Raw genomic sequence first — 16929 nt, 5'->3', positions numbered from 1 at the left:
ATAATAAAGTAACGGTTCGGGAGAGCCTATGCGGAAGCCTTTTTTTTCTTCTTCAGCTTGCTTTCCTGCGTCTCTTACGATGGCTTGCTTGCTAACGTAACGAGCAAAGGGAGGGCGTGCTACGAGCTTCCGGTGGACCAAGTTCTTATAAAACAGCGACCAAAATCAAAGGGGGGATAGAGCAAGGGCTCCACGCTCAAGGGACGGGCTTACCAAGTCAAAGCAAGGGGTTGAAAAAGCACCACAAGGGACGGGAACGATGTCCTGACTAAACATGAGTTTCTTCAATTTGGTCGAAAGTCGTAAAGAAGGCACCGGATAAGCAGCTAACATAAACTACTACCGTACTACCTGGTTTGACAGCTAGAGCCAAAATAAATAAAAAAAAATATATGAACCTCACTTATGAAATGCTACTAATATCAGTCCTAAACCTTTTTTACAAAAAATATAAAAATGGCCAAAGCCCTTCTCTATTTTGTTAAAATGTTGTTACTCTTTCTTTTCTTGCTTTATCCATGTTGGCTATAAAATGGCTAAAATGTTACTATACTGATCAATATTTCTTTTTAAAAGTAAATGCTACTAAGTTAGTACTAATATTTGAGATTAACAATAAGACTTTTCTCAAAATTGTACTGCTAAACATTAGTTAATTGGATTGGGTCGAATGATTAAATAGAGGAGTATATAGATTATTTTACTATTATCTAGCCGTGCGATAGGATTATCTACAATTAATAAATCAGAAGTTCCGAATGCGAGTTTAAAAAGAACTGGAGTTTTTTTTTGCCTGAATGGACCCCAAAAAAAAAATTGTAACTTGCTTTGGCACATAAGTAAATCTTTTTGCATTAACAAAGTAAAGCAACAGCATGCTTTATGCTACTTGTTGGTGTAGAGGTAACGAGTATGACATTATGCAAAGTAGTTCATAAGGCTCGTGCACTAAGTTTTATAATTGATTCAAAAATTTATCAAAAAGATGAATCAAAAGTAGATGCTTATCAAGCAAGAATACTGCAAAACAAGATTATAAAGAAGCCAAAAATAATAGATAAGTAACATGTTCATTGCAGCATATAGTAATTTCATCAAACATCATAGCAAAGCTTAAAGTACTAATTCAAGTTTCAAGCATAAGAGTTTACAACTCTTACTGATAACATGTCTCAAAGACAAACAAAAACCCATATTTAGAATGTCTACGTGCAGTGATCTGCATAGATACGAATCCAAAAGCTCCCAAAACAACAGCATAAAGAGACTTAGAAGGTGGTGCAATGCAACCATCTAATCCAAATCTGATGAAGAGGGCGATTCAGAGTAGATTGACTCATCATCAGATTCATCTTCATTATCCGAGGAATCAAGAAGGTTATCCTCATGTTCATCGATCCAAGGGCTCCGAAAGTCTACAAGCTTTTTACATCTTACCTCAAGATCACCCTTCAGCTCCACATTCCAACACCCTTGGATTTCAAGGTGTGTTAGTGCCTTACACTGGGTTAGAATAGCCTCAATGCCAGTATCGTTCAACCGGTTGAAAGCAAAGTCAAGGCGCTGGAGACCTTTCATAGTTTCCGCTATAATCAGCGCCTCCTGATCATTGACATCAGAAGCTTCAACACTGGTGGGCAGCTCCCAAAGAGGCATGTTTCTTCGGAGATGAGTCAAGGACTTGCATTGTGTTCCAAAAGCTTTCAGACCCTTCTCTGTGATCTTTAAACAGTAACTGATGTCCAAGAAGGTTAGATTGGCCAAGAACCTCACATGCTTTTCAACCACCTGGTCAGTGACTTCACACATAGGGATTTGCAGTGTCTTGAGACATCTTCCACTGCAAAAAAATATCGGCATACTCTAAAATCATTATAAAGACATCCTTGTTTCAATCTAAGATAATTGAAAAAAAAAAAAAGCGTGTCTCACATAAACAAAGGTTATGGGTAGGGACTATATGCTATCCAATTAACATGACTGAGTGAAGTGCAGGTAATGTTACGTAGAACTTCTTGTGAGTCCAAAATTGACTAATCATACAATTGGATGGCTTACAGTTATTCTGTATGTTGTCCAGACTCTCCTAAATTGTTGTCGCACTTGTGTCGGATTCTCTAAAATGCACTACTTTTGGAGTATCCGACACACACCTATCGACATTTTTGAAGAGTCCACACAACATAGGTAATTCTAACCTATGCCAAACATCACAAAATTTATTAGCATAACTGAATCATAGTTTAGACAGTTCTGAGCTATTATGTGTCATTTCCGTGTTCATTTCCTTTCTCCTTAAAAATAAAACTGGAAAATAAAAGCACAAAGGTTCATATAGAAGACATATATTAGTGGAATAAGCTAACGGTATAGATGAACAAACTAATTCATCACCATGGAGTTGTATTTAATTAATTGAAGAGAGTAGCCTATCTGTAAGTCTTTTTATATGAATCAGGATTTAAATTGTCAAGGCATCAACTAGCGTCTAGCAGAGTGCAATTCAAAAATGAGGGCCATTTGATAAAAACTCTGCATGGCTAATCATCATACGTTGTTTTCTTTTAGCTTTCACATTTTGGCCAAATGCCCCTCAAACTTGGCTCAAAAACTTTTCATTTTTAGCACCTCAACTAGGGTCAGTACCTATTAAGCACTCCAACTTAATTTAAAGTATGCCTATTAAAGTTTAAATTCCTCATGACTAACCACTCAAAATGATACAGAGTGTGACCTACACACAGGTGACATGGAAACGTTGACAAATACAAAAAAAAAAAAAAAAAGCATGTGGCTTATCTTTCCAACTAATCAAAGAAAAAGATTCTAAACAACAAGGAAAAACCTATTCCAAGACCTCAATCTTACTCCAACTCCCGTCTATGGCTCCCCACCCCATCGACTTCCCTATAATCTTCATCCCCACACTCTTACCCATTCTTCTTTAACAGCCATTTGCCACCATACATCACCTCTCTTCCACCAAAATGTCCCCACTCATAAAAAAATCACAATCACAAACAATTTAATAATTCCTAAAACTGAAACTGCAGATCAACTAAAACAAAAAATGAAGAAAAAACACCTCAATTTTGGTCTCCAGAAAAGGGGATACAGAAATGTTTAAACTTAGCGGCCAGAAATGCCGGTTATCGAATAAATGGCATCAAGAAGATGCAGGTTAGATAGTTACAGAAGTAGTGAGATTGTAAGCTCATTTACCGAATTCCAAGCTTAATAGAATAACTGCGGCATTAACAAATTACGATCGTTAAGATATATTGTTACAGTGTTTTGTACTCCACATTCTGTCATATGCTTAATTGAGCGAGGAACTTAGGATAGAAAAAATGGTTTAGAGTTTAGAAGGAAAAAAGGATTGAATGAGGTTTTAATATGCCATTTTCAGATGACAAAGGTTACCAAGAAACAGATATTATATTTTCAAATAGGATTAGGAGAGAAATTGATTGTATTTTCGTTGCTCTGGTCCTCTAAACCTAAATGATGGTGGTCTGACGGCGTAGAAGGTGAAGGGGAAAGAGGATTCAAGTGATTCACGAGCTCAACACTGCTGAAAAAACACTTATTATGCCACGAAAGATTTTGTGTTTAATATGAACACTTTCAATTAAGTTCAAGAGTTCAATAGGTACCGGTCCTAGTTGAGGTGTTAAAATGAAAATTGGAGTCCAGTATAAGGGGCCTCTTATGTATTTGGCCTTGAAATTATCTTGCCCCTTTCTACCTTCTTGTTTTAAACTGTTTCTTTCTCCTTATTTTTAGTTATTTATTGAATTTGTATAAGTTACATATCATATATTGAATGAATAATTTCTAGAGGCTTTATCATCATGTATTGTTTATTTCAAAAGTTATCAATTACTTTTGTTAACCTTTTGGGATTCTTTTACAGTGATTTACCAGTTCTTAACCGAAGCCAGCAGCTAGAAACTTCCATCAAACTCATCTGTTGGACCTCTGCATTACTCCATATGGGACATAAACAAGTTCCTCCTATTGTATTAATCCATCAAACAAATTTCTCTATACACAAATACTCCAAGATCGCTATTTTCAATCAAACAAGCCTTCTTTAAACCACAATAAGGGGTGTCATACAATGCTTTTGTAGGAGCAAAGCTAGGGGACACAAGGGGATTCACCTGAAAATTACACTATATACAATATAATAGATACAGAATCAAATTGGTTTCATGAGTTCATTTTTTTATATTTTGAATCCCTCATGAGGTCCCTTGGTGAAAATCCTGGTTCCACCACTGCAAGTTAACAACTGCTTGAAATTAATGCAAAGTATTTTTCATTTTTTCTTATACCCCTCTTTAGTACTAAAACCCACAATCTTAGAGTTAGAACTAAATAGTATGAATTTGGAACGAATTAGGTAGAAAAAACAGTAACAAGAACAATACCGGCTAGCAGCGGAGGAGAATCCAGCTATGCCGAGACGGTAAGTGGAGAGTCGCTGGACAGTGGACCTGCTCTGGCGAACAACTTTGCGGACAACAGGGTCAATCAGGTGGGGACGCTTAGCAATGCAGCATTTCCGGCACCAGTCTTCCAGATCAATCTCCGTCCAGCAGGAAGGACCGGATACCGTCTCCATCCAATTCCGGCAAACTAACACCACCGACCTCACCATCAGATCCGGCGGAACAATCCTTAGGAAAATTGATGCTAATATCTCAGGGTTTAACTCATCCCACCTACCTCCGGTGGTGCAAACGGCGCCGTTCTCGACACGAACACATACCCTTTTGCTCGGACCATTCATAGATTCCATTTCTTCTCTCTCTTTTTCCATTTTGGAGAGAAAGCTAGGTATTAGCTCTTGGAGTTTTCCCTTCTTGGGGTTTTGGTTTTGCTGGGAGAGTGTTTAGATGAGTGACACGTGTCAAGACATTCTTTCATAGTAACTCATCTTACGGCTGACAAATGTCAGATACGTGTGTGTAATTTCGTATTCCTTAGAATTTTACTACACATTAAAGTTTTGTGATTTGGACTTCTACTTTTTGCTAAATGCAAAGTTATTAATAATTTTTCCATAAATGATTTTTTTTATTTAATAATATAACTAATTCATTTAATATCATTTTCTTGAGATATGTCAAATTTCTTGTGGTGGGCTGGCGGCGTAGAAGGTGAAGGGGAAAGAGGACTCAAGTGATTCACGAGCTCATCACTGGTTAAAAAACACTTTTTGTGCCACGTAAGGTTTTGTGTTTAATAGGTACACTTTCAATTAAGTTCAAGAGTTCAATAGGTACCGGTCCTAGTTGAGGTGTTAAAATGAAAATTGGAGTCAAGTATAAGGGATCTCTTATCTATTTGGCCTTGAAATTATCTTGCCCATTTCTATATTCTTGTTATAAACTGTTTATTTCTCCTTATTTTTATTTATTTATTGAATTTGTATAAGTTACATATGATATATTGAATGAATCATTTCTAGGGGCCTTATCATCATGAATTGTTTATTTCAGAAGTTTTCAATAACTTTCGTTAACATTTTGGGATTCTTTTCCAGTGATTTACTGGTTCTTAACCGAAGCCAACAGCTAAAAACTTCCACCAAACTCATCTGTTGGACCTCTACATTACTCCATATGAGAACACAAACAAGTTTCCCCAATCATATTAATCCATCAAACAAATTTCTCCATAAACAAATACTCCAAGATCACTATTTTCAATCAAACAACCCCTCTTTAAACTACAATAAGGGGTGTCATCCGACGCTTTTGTAGGGGTCGAACTAGGGGCACAAGGAGATTCCCCTGAAAATTACACTATATATATATATATATATATATTCAAGATCAAAATTTAATTTTTTATATGTATGGAGTCGATACTGAATCAAATTGGTTTCGTGTATTTATTTTTTTAAAATTTGAATCTCTCCTTGAAAATCCTGGCTCCACCATTGTTCCGCAAATATAATAAATTGCTCGAAAATAATGCAAAGTTTTTTTCTTTTTTACTTTTATCCCTCTGTAGTACCGAGCAACCCTTATAGTCAAATAATGCAAAGTAAATAGTATGAATTTGGGTAGAAAAAAACAGTAAGAAGAACAATACCGGCTAGCAGCAAAGGAGAATCCGACATCGCCGAGACGGTAAGTGGAAAGTCGGCGGAATGTGGACCTGCTCCGGCGAACAATTTTACGGACAACCGGGTCAATCAAGTGGGAACGATTAGCAATGCAGCATTTACGGCACCAGTGTTCCAGATCAATCTCCGTCCAGCAGTACGGACCGGACACTATCTCCATCCAATTCCGGCAAACTAAGGCCACTGACTTCACCATCAGCTCCGGCGGAACAATCCTTACGAAAATTGAAGCTAATAACTCCGGGCTTAACTCATCCCACCTACCTCCGGTGGCGCAAACGGCGTCGTTTTCGACTCTAACGCATACCCTTTTGCTCTTACCATTAGTAGATTCCATTTCTTCTCTCTCATTCTCCATTTTTGGACAGAAAGGTAAGTATTAGCTCTTCGAGTTTTCCGTTCTTGGGGGTTTTTGGTTTTGCAGGGGACGGTGTTTAGATGATGACACGTGTTAAAGACATCCTTTCATTGTAACTCATCTACGGCTGACAAATGTCAGATACCTCCGTGTAATGAGTACTCACACAAATATTCTAAAATGCTTAAAACTATATATTTCAAAAATGTACATCCATACAAATATTATGACCATAAACTTCGAAATTCTTAATTTTATTCTTAAACTTCATATTTATTCAAACTTACACAAATAAATTGTAATGAAGGAAATAGTAATTTAAATTTGATGAAAAATCGTAAATTATGTTAGACATTCCTAAATTATGATTCAGTCACGGAGATACCTCATGTATTCTAAAAGCAAGCACTTTTACCCAAACCCGTACTAATGTATAACGTTTCGAACTAAATTTAAGTTATATACACTTATAATATAATAATTTTATTCCGCAAGAATGTCATAGTGTTTGATTTTATAATACAAAGAATACTTTTGTGCCCGAATTATAATACAGAGACATTCCACGTAATTTACTCTTTACAACATTATTTTTATTGCTATACAATCAAAATTTTACATTGAGGTTGATATAGACAGAAAAACAAAAGAAACTTATTCTTTTAAGAAGATTTTAAAGAAAAACAAGTATTCAATATCTATGCTGTTCGGGACATTAATGCGTGTTGGATCGTACAAAATAGTGTATTTTTGGAAGGACCGACAAGGGTGTGAAGACATTTTGGAGAGTCCGAACAACATAGTCAGTATCATTTGAGACATGTGGATGCACCTTCAGTTAGATTTCTGAGCCCGCAAAGTTTCCAAGTATTTCTCCACATAATCCAGGCCACACTGTGTCTTCAGAACGGGTAATATGGCGGGGACGTCTAGATAGAATTCTGAAACAGACCCGTCAAGCTTGTCCCATTGTTTGAGCTGTTCACGTGCTGCTTTAACCGCTGCTCGTGCTGCACAATGGACGCTGGCTGCCAGAAGCAACGGTGGCTCACCAGATGCTGCGAAAAAGTATTCATATTAAGATTCAATGGTTTGTACATACAAAGACGGATCCAGGATTTGAAGTTAAATGATCAATACAATGAGTTTTGTTTATTTTCTTTTCTATTTTCTCACATCTCCTCCATTCCACAACACCATTCCATAACACCTTTCATGGGATCCGCAGTTAAAAACAAACAATCAATGAACTCGGGAAACTTGTTTGACAGCAGGGACGGGGAAGTAGATGAAGAAAGAATTATACCTTTAGAGGAGAGAACACGTTTTTCGTGGTGTCCACTGTTTACCACATGAACATTGAAATTTCGAGGTATGGTGTCTATAGTCGGGATCTTGTGTGTCCATGTGCTATTTGAGACCATCAACCCCTCTTCATTTGTAAGATACTCTTCGTTCATGAAAAATCCAATTCCTTGAATGAAAGCCCCTTCAATCTGCAAGGAATAGAAAAAAAAAAAAGCAATTGCCACCTATTTAGAACAATCTTGTGATCAAGGATTAAATAGTTCTGAAGTTTGAATAACAGCATTTTTTTTTAACAACTCGAATGCATGATGCACCTGTCCCATATCAACGGCTGGATTCAAGCTCTGCCCACAGTCGTAAATAATATCATACTGCAAAATGGTAGTCTCTCCGGTCAGAATATCAATCTCCACCTGCAAAAAGAGCCTTATTGATTACTTAGCCATATGAAGGTTCTGCAGAAAATATATTGGCTGTAAAATGGTTCACATCAGAGTTCCGGGCCAAGAGTTGTGCACTCAAATATATTGAAAAATGATAATCAATGAATACGATTCACTTTCAAGATGTAATGGTCGTGAAATGGTAGGCGGTAGACACAGGAGACTCAAAATCTTATGCTAAAGAGCATGGAGGTTCAAGTCCTCTTCAAGGTTGATCATTCATTCATTCTCAATAAGAGAGGTCGGATCAAATCAGTATTAATATATTGATTCGACCCGACCTCTTAGAATTGAAATAAATTTGGCATTGGATTGTGAAATCTTGGTGATCTAATTCTCTATGTCTGCTTTAATGTAGCAGACTGAAGCAGGGGACGTTACCAAAACATGGACGACGGAACCAGAAAAAGTGCCAAACAACAAGTTTACCTCACTGACAGCAGCACCGAAGTTCAAATAACTCGTGGAGTCAGATTCTGGTACATAATAAGAATTTGCTGCTAAGTTTACTGATTCCATTTGTGCCTGCAAAAGAAGGGGGTGAGAAGGAGAGAACTGCAAACTCAGATACTTAAAAGATGAGCAAGAGTGGCTATTCAAATTAACAAATTGTTTCCAAGCTACATGCACGCGATTAGTGCAATATGGTTCCGAAGCTACATACATGCAATTAATGACCGAACGGGTCATTATATCTTCCTCCATTGACTTTAAGTGAATCACTTTGTTATGGTCTTCAAATTGAATTCAACACAAAAAAATTCATATTCACTTGTGTTAATCGATTTCAACTAGTACTTTCCAGAATTTTATCTTGTGACCAATTTAAATTTAGCATCTTTGGAATCACGAGTACTGTTAGGACGCGACGACATGTTAAGAACAAGGTAATCATTGATGATAATGCATTCCCTGCAAAGAGGACATCTCAAAGAATACCAATTAACTGTGACTGCAAAAACCAACCTGGAAAAGCGGAAGTGACGGACTGTGACAATGTGAAAATTAGGTGGTAATATAGTGGGAAAACAAACCTGGCGAATCAGCGTTGGCCAATCAACAGAGACATTTTGTTCGTGTAACTTTTTCTTAAGAGGACTCAGCCTTTCAACCAAGACATTACAGCAAAGTCTAACAGCTTCACAACTTGATTCCGATGTAGTGCTGCCAGCTGTATACCCACCTTGCACCATGCTTAAGGTGTCTGCTTGTATGACTCGTATTTTCTCCACAAGTTCTTCGGCCCAACTGCTTTCGATTAAACCAAGAGAATAGGCAGTCATCTGCTTAACCTTTGTCCATAGCCCTTGGCCAATCTCAATCCCTCCAACCTCTACAACAATTGATCCGTCTTGCAGAATACTGACTTTTCCTGGTTTCGGTTGTTGTGTAGCTTCATACACGATTGGTACTCGAGAGATACCCCTTTTCTTCCATGTGCTTTTCTGGTTGAACTGTTCGATCATCTTGCTTCATTGAAAAAAGCTTGAGGACACAACCAACTTATCCATGATACTAGGCAATGTATATTCTCCTACTGATACAATGTTATCATAGACCAAATTAAGACTTTCAAATGTATGAACATTTTTATTTCTGACCGAGTCCACCTCCATCGACAGTGAACTCGATACATGCTCTATTATAGCTTCGGCAATATAAGATCCTTGCACCTCCCCAGGGGCCCGCATAGCAGATTTGCTAGTAAGATTTGTCTTGCATAGTTTTACATAGAAAGATAAGGCACCCCAATCATATTTCTTTAGTGCTTTAATCACATTTAAGGGTAACATGGGGCTTACATCGTCCGAGATCCCAGAATTTATCAATAGATTAAGATGTAATGCTGTGATCTTTCCACTCGACTTGAATCCTACACTATATGTTACTTTCATCAGGTGTCTTCCTCCTGTCATTATCATGTCAGTGTTCCAGTTGACATATATCCTGACAGGTCGCCTTAACTTGTATGCTGCAAGTGCGCAGGCTGTGGAGATCTAAAATCATACATAAACTTTGACATCAGAATCAGAAAATTTCATAAACTAACACTATAGGAGATAAGCTAATAATGTTCAAACAATAATTATGTAGATAGTAAATTTTATATCACAAACTCACAGGCATTGATCTGATTGCCTTGCCCCCCAAAGCCACCTCCGACTCTTCTTGTAATTACACGGATATTGTGTTCAGGAACACCAAGACAAGTGGCAATCACATGTTGTGCACTCTCAGGGATCTGGCTTGAAGTATAAACAATCATGCAGTTGTCTTCATCTGGAATTGCAAGGGCAGTCTGTGTCTCCATATAAAATAGTACTCGGAACCGAGTCTTACCTGGAAATGATTGTTAAAAAATCCAAGAAGTAAAAAGATTCAAACCTTTAGCATACATCTACAGTTAGACATGCTAGATCACCATCCAGGAATCAAAATTCAGGATGTTGAAGTATGTGACCATATCATCTAACAGCTTAGAGAACACTTTTATTTACTTAATTATATCTTCAACATGCCCCCTCACGTGCAGGTTTGGTTTTTCTTTTTATGAGACAACTACGTGTTAATCTTTTTAATAATGGGTGGCGGTGAGATTAGAACCTAGGACATCTGCCGGCTCAGATACCATGTTGAAGTGTGTGATCATCTCATTTTAAAGCCTAAGCTGTTATTTAAGAGAGAAATATTTCCAACACGGGAAACCATTGTAACAGACGTGAACAGTAGAGAAATACAAAGTACCTCAGCGGAGAGAATCTTGTGATCAGCTTCAGCCATTCCTTTCAAGAAATCACCGACCTGTTTTGGATACAGAAATGGTGGGATTTGGATAAAGCTAGATTTTTCAACAGCATCCTCAACGGTTAAAATGGGCGAATCTATATTTTCAGTGTCGTATTCAACGAGGGCCGTTCTTGCAGCCACATCAGCAGACCTCTGACTGTCAGCAACCTGTGTCATTCAAAATAGTTCAAAAGTTCCTCTATATTGAAGTGCATGACAAATTAATATTTCATAGAACACAATAGCAGCAGAAGGAAACTTTAAGTGCTCACCACAATGGCGATTCTATCACCAACGCATCGGACGAGATCATCTGCAAATAAGGGCTCAGGATCAAACATTGTAATAACTCCTACATTTTCCCCTCCACTTGGGATATCTTTAGAAGTAATAACCTCGGTGACTCCATCTGTTAATTGATTAGACTTGAGCTGGATTCCTTTAACACCTGCTAATGGTTTCGTACTGTAGATAAATGCTCCATGCAGGCAGTTCGGCGGTGAAGGGATGTCATCTACATAAATAGCTTCACCTGGACAATAGCATGTAAACCAACGCATTTGAAGTTCAGAATGTTGCAGACACAAAGTTATCATTTAAAACTATCTTTAGTAGTGTATTTTCAACAAAATATACTATGTTGCTCGGACCCTCCAAAAAATGCATAGATTTTGGAGGATCCTACACACATCCAATGATACTTTGAACAATCTGAACAACATAGGAATATAAATCACAATCATAAAACTGGAATGTCCAGTGCGTCCGTGAAGAAACTAAAAGACTTGGGAAGGGACAAGTTTCCAGGGGCGGAGCCACCTCGTACGAAGGGGGTTCATCCGAACCTCCTTCGGAGGAAAATTATATTATTTATATATGGTTAAATAATTTTATATGTATATATAGTAGATGTCGAACCCCCTTCAGCTACTTCATGTGTCTATTTCTACAGATTTTGAACCCCCTTATTGAAAATCCTGGCTCCACCTCTGCAAATTTCCACATGTGTTCAAAAGCATCTATGTGTGAACGCGAGATGCTTTGTGCACAGAACTGCCCTTTTAAAAACTGAATTAACAAGAAACTTAATCATTGTAATACTCCTAGGCATTTAATAAGTATACTTTGTCCATAACTACTTATATCTCAAAAAGCCATTAGTGTCAAAGCCGGAAAAAACGGTAGAAGCACAAGACGATATAAAATATTAAAAGGCGAAACAAACCAGCAGCTTGCATGGCAGCTCCAACCTTCTTCATCGGTTCACCTACCGGATAGTACTCAGTACTTGATTCCATAACCTGCTTAGCAGAAGATAGTAGTGTTTGTTTTCTCCCCTGAATGATGCAGCCATCTTTACTACTTTTGAAAACTTCCTCGACCGAGTTGTCATTAATTCCATTGAGTAAGCCACCAGAAATAACAGAATGAGCATCAGTGAAGGGATAAAGAAACTCAAAAACATAACTGACAGCCAAGCTTGATCTGTACTCAGGGTGCAAAGTGCCATCTTCCGGTACCACTTCTAGTTTGATTAATTTAAGTGCTTCATATAAAATATGTACATTTAACATTTTCCCAGTTAGATATTCCTCTACCTTTTTAGCCCTTGTTGCATATTTTGTGCCATAAGCACCAAATGCCAACCGGATATTGTTTATCCGGAAGCTGTTCTGCCAGAGAGAAACATCAGCCTGGAAAGCAGCATTTATATATGCCAATGCATTTCCATAAGGTCGTGGAGCAGCTCGATAGGTTTCAAACAAAAATTGAGAATTTTGATCTTTCTTAAATGGGATAGAAACAGTTAGAAGCACAGTCCTCGAGTCTAGTGGTGGTCTCGATAGTAACTCTTCCCATGTGAGCTTTTCAAGTCCATGACCAGTTATCAAGCTAACAGTAGCACAAAGCCCGAGAAATAATGTAGCAATATCTGAAGGAAAACCATTCTTCTGTGCCATAACCAAATTTCCTCCCACACTAGCAGAGTTTCTCACAAATGGTGAGGCAATCTTCTCCATCTGGTAAGCCAGTTTATCGGACACCAACTTCCCATATGAACCAACATTGATTTTACTTTCCTCTTTCAAGAATGAAATGAATGTAGAGATAGTCACAGTTGCTCCGACTTCAATGCCCATCTGATCTCTCTTGATTATTGAGAGCTTAGGAACATGCCTGAGATCAATGTAATGATCATATCGTTGAGTTTCCTTATAATAACCAGTGCCGGTATTACCAACGACAAGTTTAAAGCTTGCACCATTTTCCGTCACATTGGAGTACAAGAAGCTCCGTAGCTCCTCAATGGAAACAGGACTGAACCAAGGGTACCTTGAGGAGTCCAAAATCGTGGCGAATTCACTTTTCAAGAACATGGGATATGTACTTAATTCTTGGTTGGATCATAGGGAGGTAATTTACTTACTTTCATTTCCTTGGAATCTCCCTTTTTCCAAAAAGAATTGAACCCCAAATCCTCTATATCAATATCAGCAGCAAAAGACTTGCAGGCATCAGCAATGGGCCGGTATCCAGTACACCGACAAAGGTTCCCTGCTATGGCCTTTTCAGCTTCGGACGAAGTAAGCTTAGAGAATCCTGGTGGAGAATCTGGGTTGTTTCCTTTATCAGCATTGACAAGAGCAGAGAATAACGACATACAAATTCCAGGAGTGCAAAAGCCACATTGAGAAGCATGGAAACCGGCAAATCTTTCATGAATAGAGTGGAAACCATCTCTGGTGTTCCCAAGGCCTTCACTTGTAGTAATTGAACAACCATTTAAACTGCAAAGAAGTGTAAGGCACGAACTCACGCTAAAATCTTCAACCTTTTTAAGCTTCGGATCATACTTTGATACCAGAACGACACAAGCCCCACAACCACCTGTAACCATACAAATAAGTTAACTTCTTTTTGTACCCAAATTGAGAATTTAGCTTAAAGTCAGCAAACAAGGAAAATGATCATTATGTCTCAGGTTCGAGCCTTGAGAACTGATTGTTTTAACTCCCAATCAACCAGAAGAAATAGGAAAATGAATTACATAAAGTAGTTCACTATGAAACTAAAAACTCCATTAACTTTATATGAGAAAAGAAAATAAAAAACTTGCAACCATAAATTCAGAGAAGCGATTCATTATTTATTTGAAAGATTTCATTGCCTGAAAACCTTCAAGCAACCAGAATCCAAGGCCTGACGAATCCATTATAGCGCTCTGTCCTCATAGTCAAGACTCAAACCCAAGATCTCTATTTAAAGATGTCCCATCACACCCTTATGTGGTTATACACAGGAGCCAAAAAACCTAAAAGGAATTCCTAATAAGTTATCATAACTTTCTGCAGGGTGAATAGTGAATAAGAAAAGTACAGCAGAAGTTGACAATTCCAAGAAAAAAACACAGAAACAAAGAAAAAGGAAGATTTTCCATAAGAACACCAATTTAACTAAATCCACAGCTCTTTAATATTCCTTTCGTATTAGCACCAAATCAAACATGTTATAATGCTGTAAAACTGATTTTGATGATTGACAAACTTGATGAAGGGACTTGGTACCTCTAATGCTTTTTCACAGATGTTAAGTGTAGGGGTGTCAAAAATGAGCCCAATTATAGGTAATCTGCCCAATCCGTTCAGAAGTTTAAGGGTCCGACTCAAGATAATTTGAATTGGTTAAGGAGTCCACCCACTCATTAACCACCGATGTGGGACTTTTGTCATTCTTTAACACCCCGCCTCACGCCCAATGCTTAGCATCTGGTGCGTGGGCAATTTTGATTTTGGAGGCCCCAACATCAGGTGAGACGGGCCCATACCATGTGAAATTAGGTCTTAGGCCTAACTCACACCCAAAAGCTAGCTCAAAGGGAGGAGGTTTGTCCAAGCCTTATATAGAGTCCACCCATCTCATTAATCACCGATGTGGGACTTTTGTCATTCTTTAACAGGTTCAATCTAGACTCATTCAAGTTTTAACTCATTTTAAGAAAATCCTTAATTGAGCCTAATTTAATCTCAATTTCAACCCGTTTTACGACTCTTTATTTGCATTGATGTGATGTATGTTCTTATATTGAAGGTATGAATTACTATCTATTTTATATCTTTTAAGACCTATCTATCCATTGGTAACTTCTTTTTTTTAAAAAAAAATGAGTTGAAATTCAAATTGCGGTTATAAAACTTAAATAACAATATATTAAAATTATTGAGATTAAGCAGGTCAAATTGGGCGGGTCAAGACCCAACCCATTTTTAAGTCCAACCTATTTGAGCCCAAAGTAAACTTGGGCGGGTCAGGGCCCAACCCAATTTCTATTTCAATCCATTTTAATATCTTCAATTTTAATCCAGCCTACCCATGCAGTGCGGCAGAGTGGCAGGGCAGTGTAGCAACAGGACAACAGTGTCCTTGTACACCTCGAACAATGAGAAGAAGTTATGGTTTTGGCCTTTGTCCCTCTCTCATTGATAAGGAGACTTGACAAAGAGCAAAACCTAGCTTTTGCAACATTGAAAAATATTGCTCTTGTCTCAAAGCATAAGTTGTTGGTGTATATGTTTTTTCTTATTAAAATAAAATATTATGTGCATAAGTTAGTAGGTATAAATTGTGATAGAAGATGACTATTGGTTCTTGTAACTTATATGACCATTAGTTCTTAACTTATATGACTAATAGTTCTTGTAACTCTCATGGTCATTAGTTTCTCGTAACTTATATGACCATTAGTTTCTTGTAACTTATGTAACATCAATTACACTCATCTGCTCACATTACTACCCCTCATTCTACCCATTGATTATAGGGAAGACTTCTTCACCTATAAATAGTGTTGTTTTCTTCCTTTGTGAAGTATCCCAAGAAATATGAGACAGAGTGTTAGTAAAAAAAGATGAGAAGTTCTTGTAACTCTCATGGTCATTAGTTTCTTGTAACTTATATGACCATTAATTTTTGGGAAAAGGGTCAAAAATACCCCTCAACTTTGGTTTATTGTTTGACTATGCCCTCGCCATTAAAATGAAGTTATTTTTACCCCTCCCGTTACTAATTTCACCAAATTTACCCCTCAATTGGATGGAAAACCCAAATCAATTAAAATTATCCAATTTCAATTAAATAACCCAATTTTTTCTCTTTTTAATCCAAACCCGACCCATTTATACCAAATTAAAACCCCAAATCAAGCTCTGGCAATCCCCATTCATTTTCTCCGTTTTCCAGTGAAACACCACCAAAAGAACCTGCAAACGACCACCTGAAACCACCACTCAAAACCCCCAAAAACCAGAAACGACATCAAGTAGAAAATTTAAGTAAAACATGCTAGAAAATTCCATTTTTCTTTTTCTCTATGAATGTCACGCCCCGAGCCTACACCCTGGACGTGGCCGGCACTCGAAGACCATTGTTGGTCCCCAAGCGAACCCTCATCCTGGCTGACTCCAAGCGGAAGACTAACTTAAGCATACAAGAGCTTAAAACTGAATAAGAGTTTATAAACTCAACTTTACAAATCTGTAACTCAAAAGAAAACTCTGTATAATAGAATATATATACAACTCGCCATAAAAGGCAACTTTAGACTTCAAAACATTTAACAAAATAAATGAAGAGACTTCTGAAACTCTATTGTCTATCTATGAAGCCTCTAACTGATAAAGATGGAAGCCGGGACAAGACCCACGACCTCCTAACAACTGATACAACTGAAAGGTAAATGAAATCCTCCGGAAGCAAAGAGGCTTGTCATAGCTAACTGGAACTCCCGGATGTATCAACGAATCTCCCGTTGATGATCCTGAATACCTGTGTCTGCATCATAAAAAGATGCAGGCCAAATGGCTCAGTACGTGGAATGTACGAGTATGTAAGCT

The 16929-nt window shown here is 37.7% G+C and overlaps 1 protein-coding gene and 1 pseudogene across 2 annotated transcripts; both read right to left on the bottom strand.

Annotated features, from left to right (window-relative positions):
* Positions 1 to 1057: 1057 nt before the first annotated feature.
* LOC125852244 (F-box protein FBW2-like) lies at positions 1058 to 6541 on the bottom strand. Of its 2 annotated transcripts, none has more exons than XM_049531979.1 (2): positions 6109 to 6541; positions 1058 to 1840 (listed from the first exon to the last, which is right to left on the bottom strand). In XM_049531979.1, exons 1-2 carry the CDS (start codon positions 6498 to 6500, stop codon positions 1294 to 1296), a joined length of 939 nt encoding a protein of 312 aa, XP_049387936.1. In that variant the 5' UTR covers positions 6501 to 6541; the 3' UTR covers positions 1058 to 1293. The 2 variants fall into 2 exon arrangements, with proteins under 2 accessions (XP_049387936.1, XP_049387942.1); XM_049531985.1 differs by lacking the exon at positions 6109 to 6541 and adding an exon at positions 4437 to 6024.
* Positions 6542 to 7071: 530 nt separating this feature from the next.
* Positions 7072 to 16929, bottom strand: part of LOC125863671 (abscisic-aldehyde oxidase-like) — a 15414-nt pseudogene continuing 5556 nt past the window's right edge.

This window comes from Solanum stenotomum, chromosome 1 (assembly GCF_019186545.1).
Source record: "Solanum stenotomum isolate F172 chromosome 1, ASM1918654v1, whole genome shotgun sequence".
Classification (NCBI taxonomy): Eukaryota; Viridiplantae; Streptophyta; class Magnoliopsida; order Solanales; family Solanaceae; genus Solanum; species Solanum stenotomum.
Note: the sequence above shows the minus strand (reverse complement) of the source record. Positions and strands in the feature narration are given on the sequence as shown.

Excerpts from the sequence above, each read along its gene's own strand:
- LOC125852244 (XM_049531979.1), bottom strand. The coding sequence starts at position 6,500 with ATGGAGAATGAGAGAGAAGAAATGGAATCTACTAATGGTAAGAGCAAA. Across the intron at positions 1,841-6,108 it reads TTCTCCTTTGCTGCTAGCCG|TGGAAGATGTCTCAAGACAC; the intron begins GTATTGTTCTTC and ends ATTTTTTTGCAG.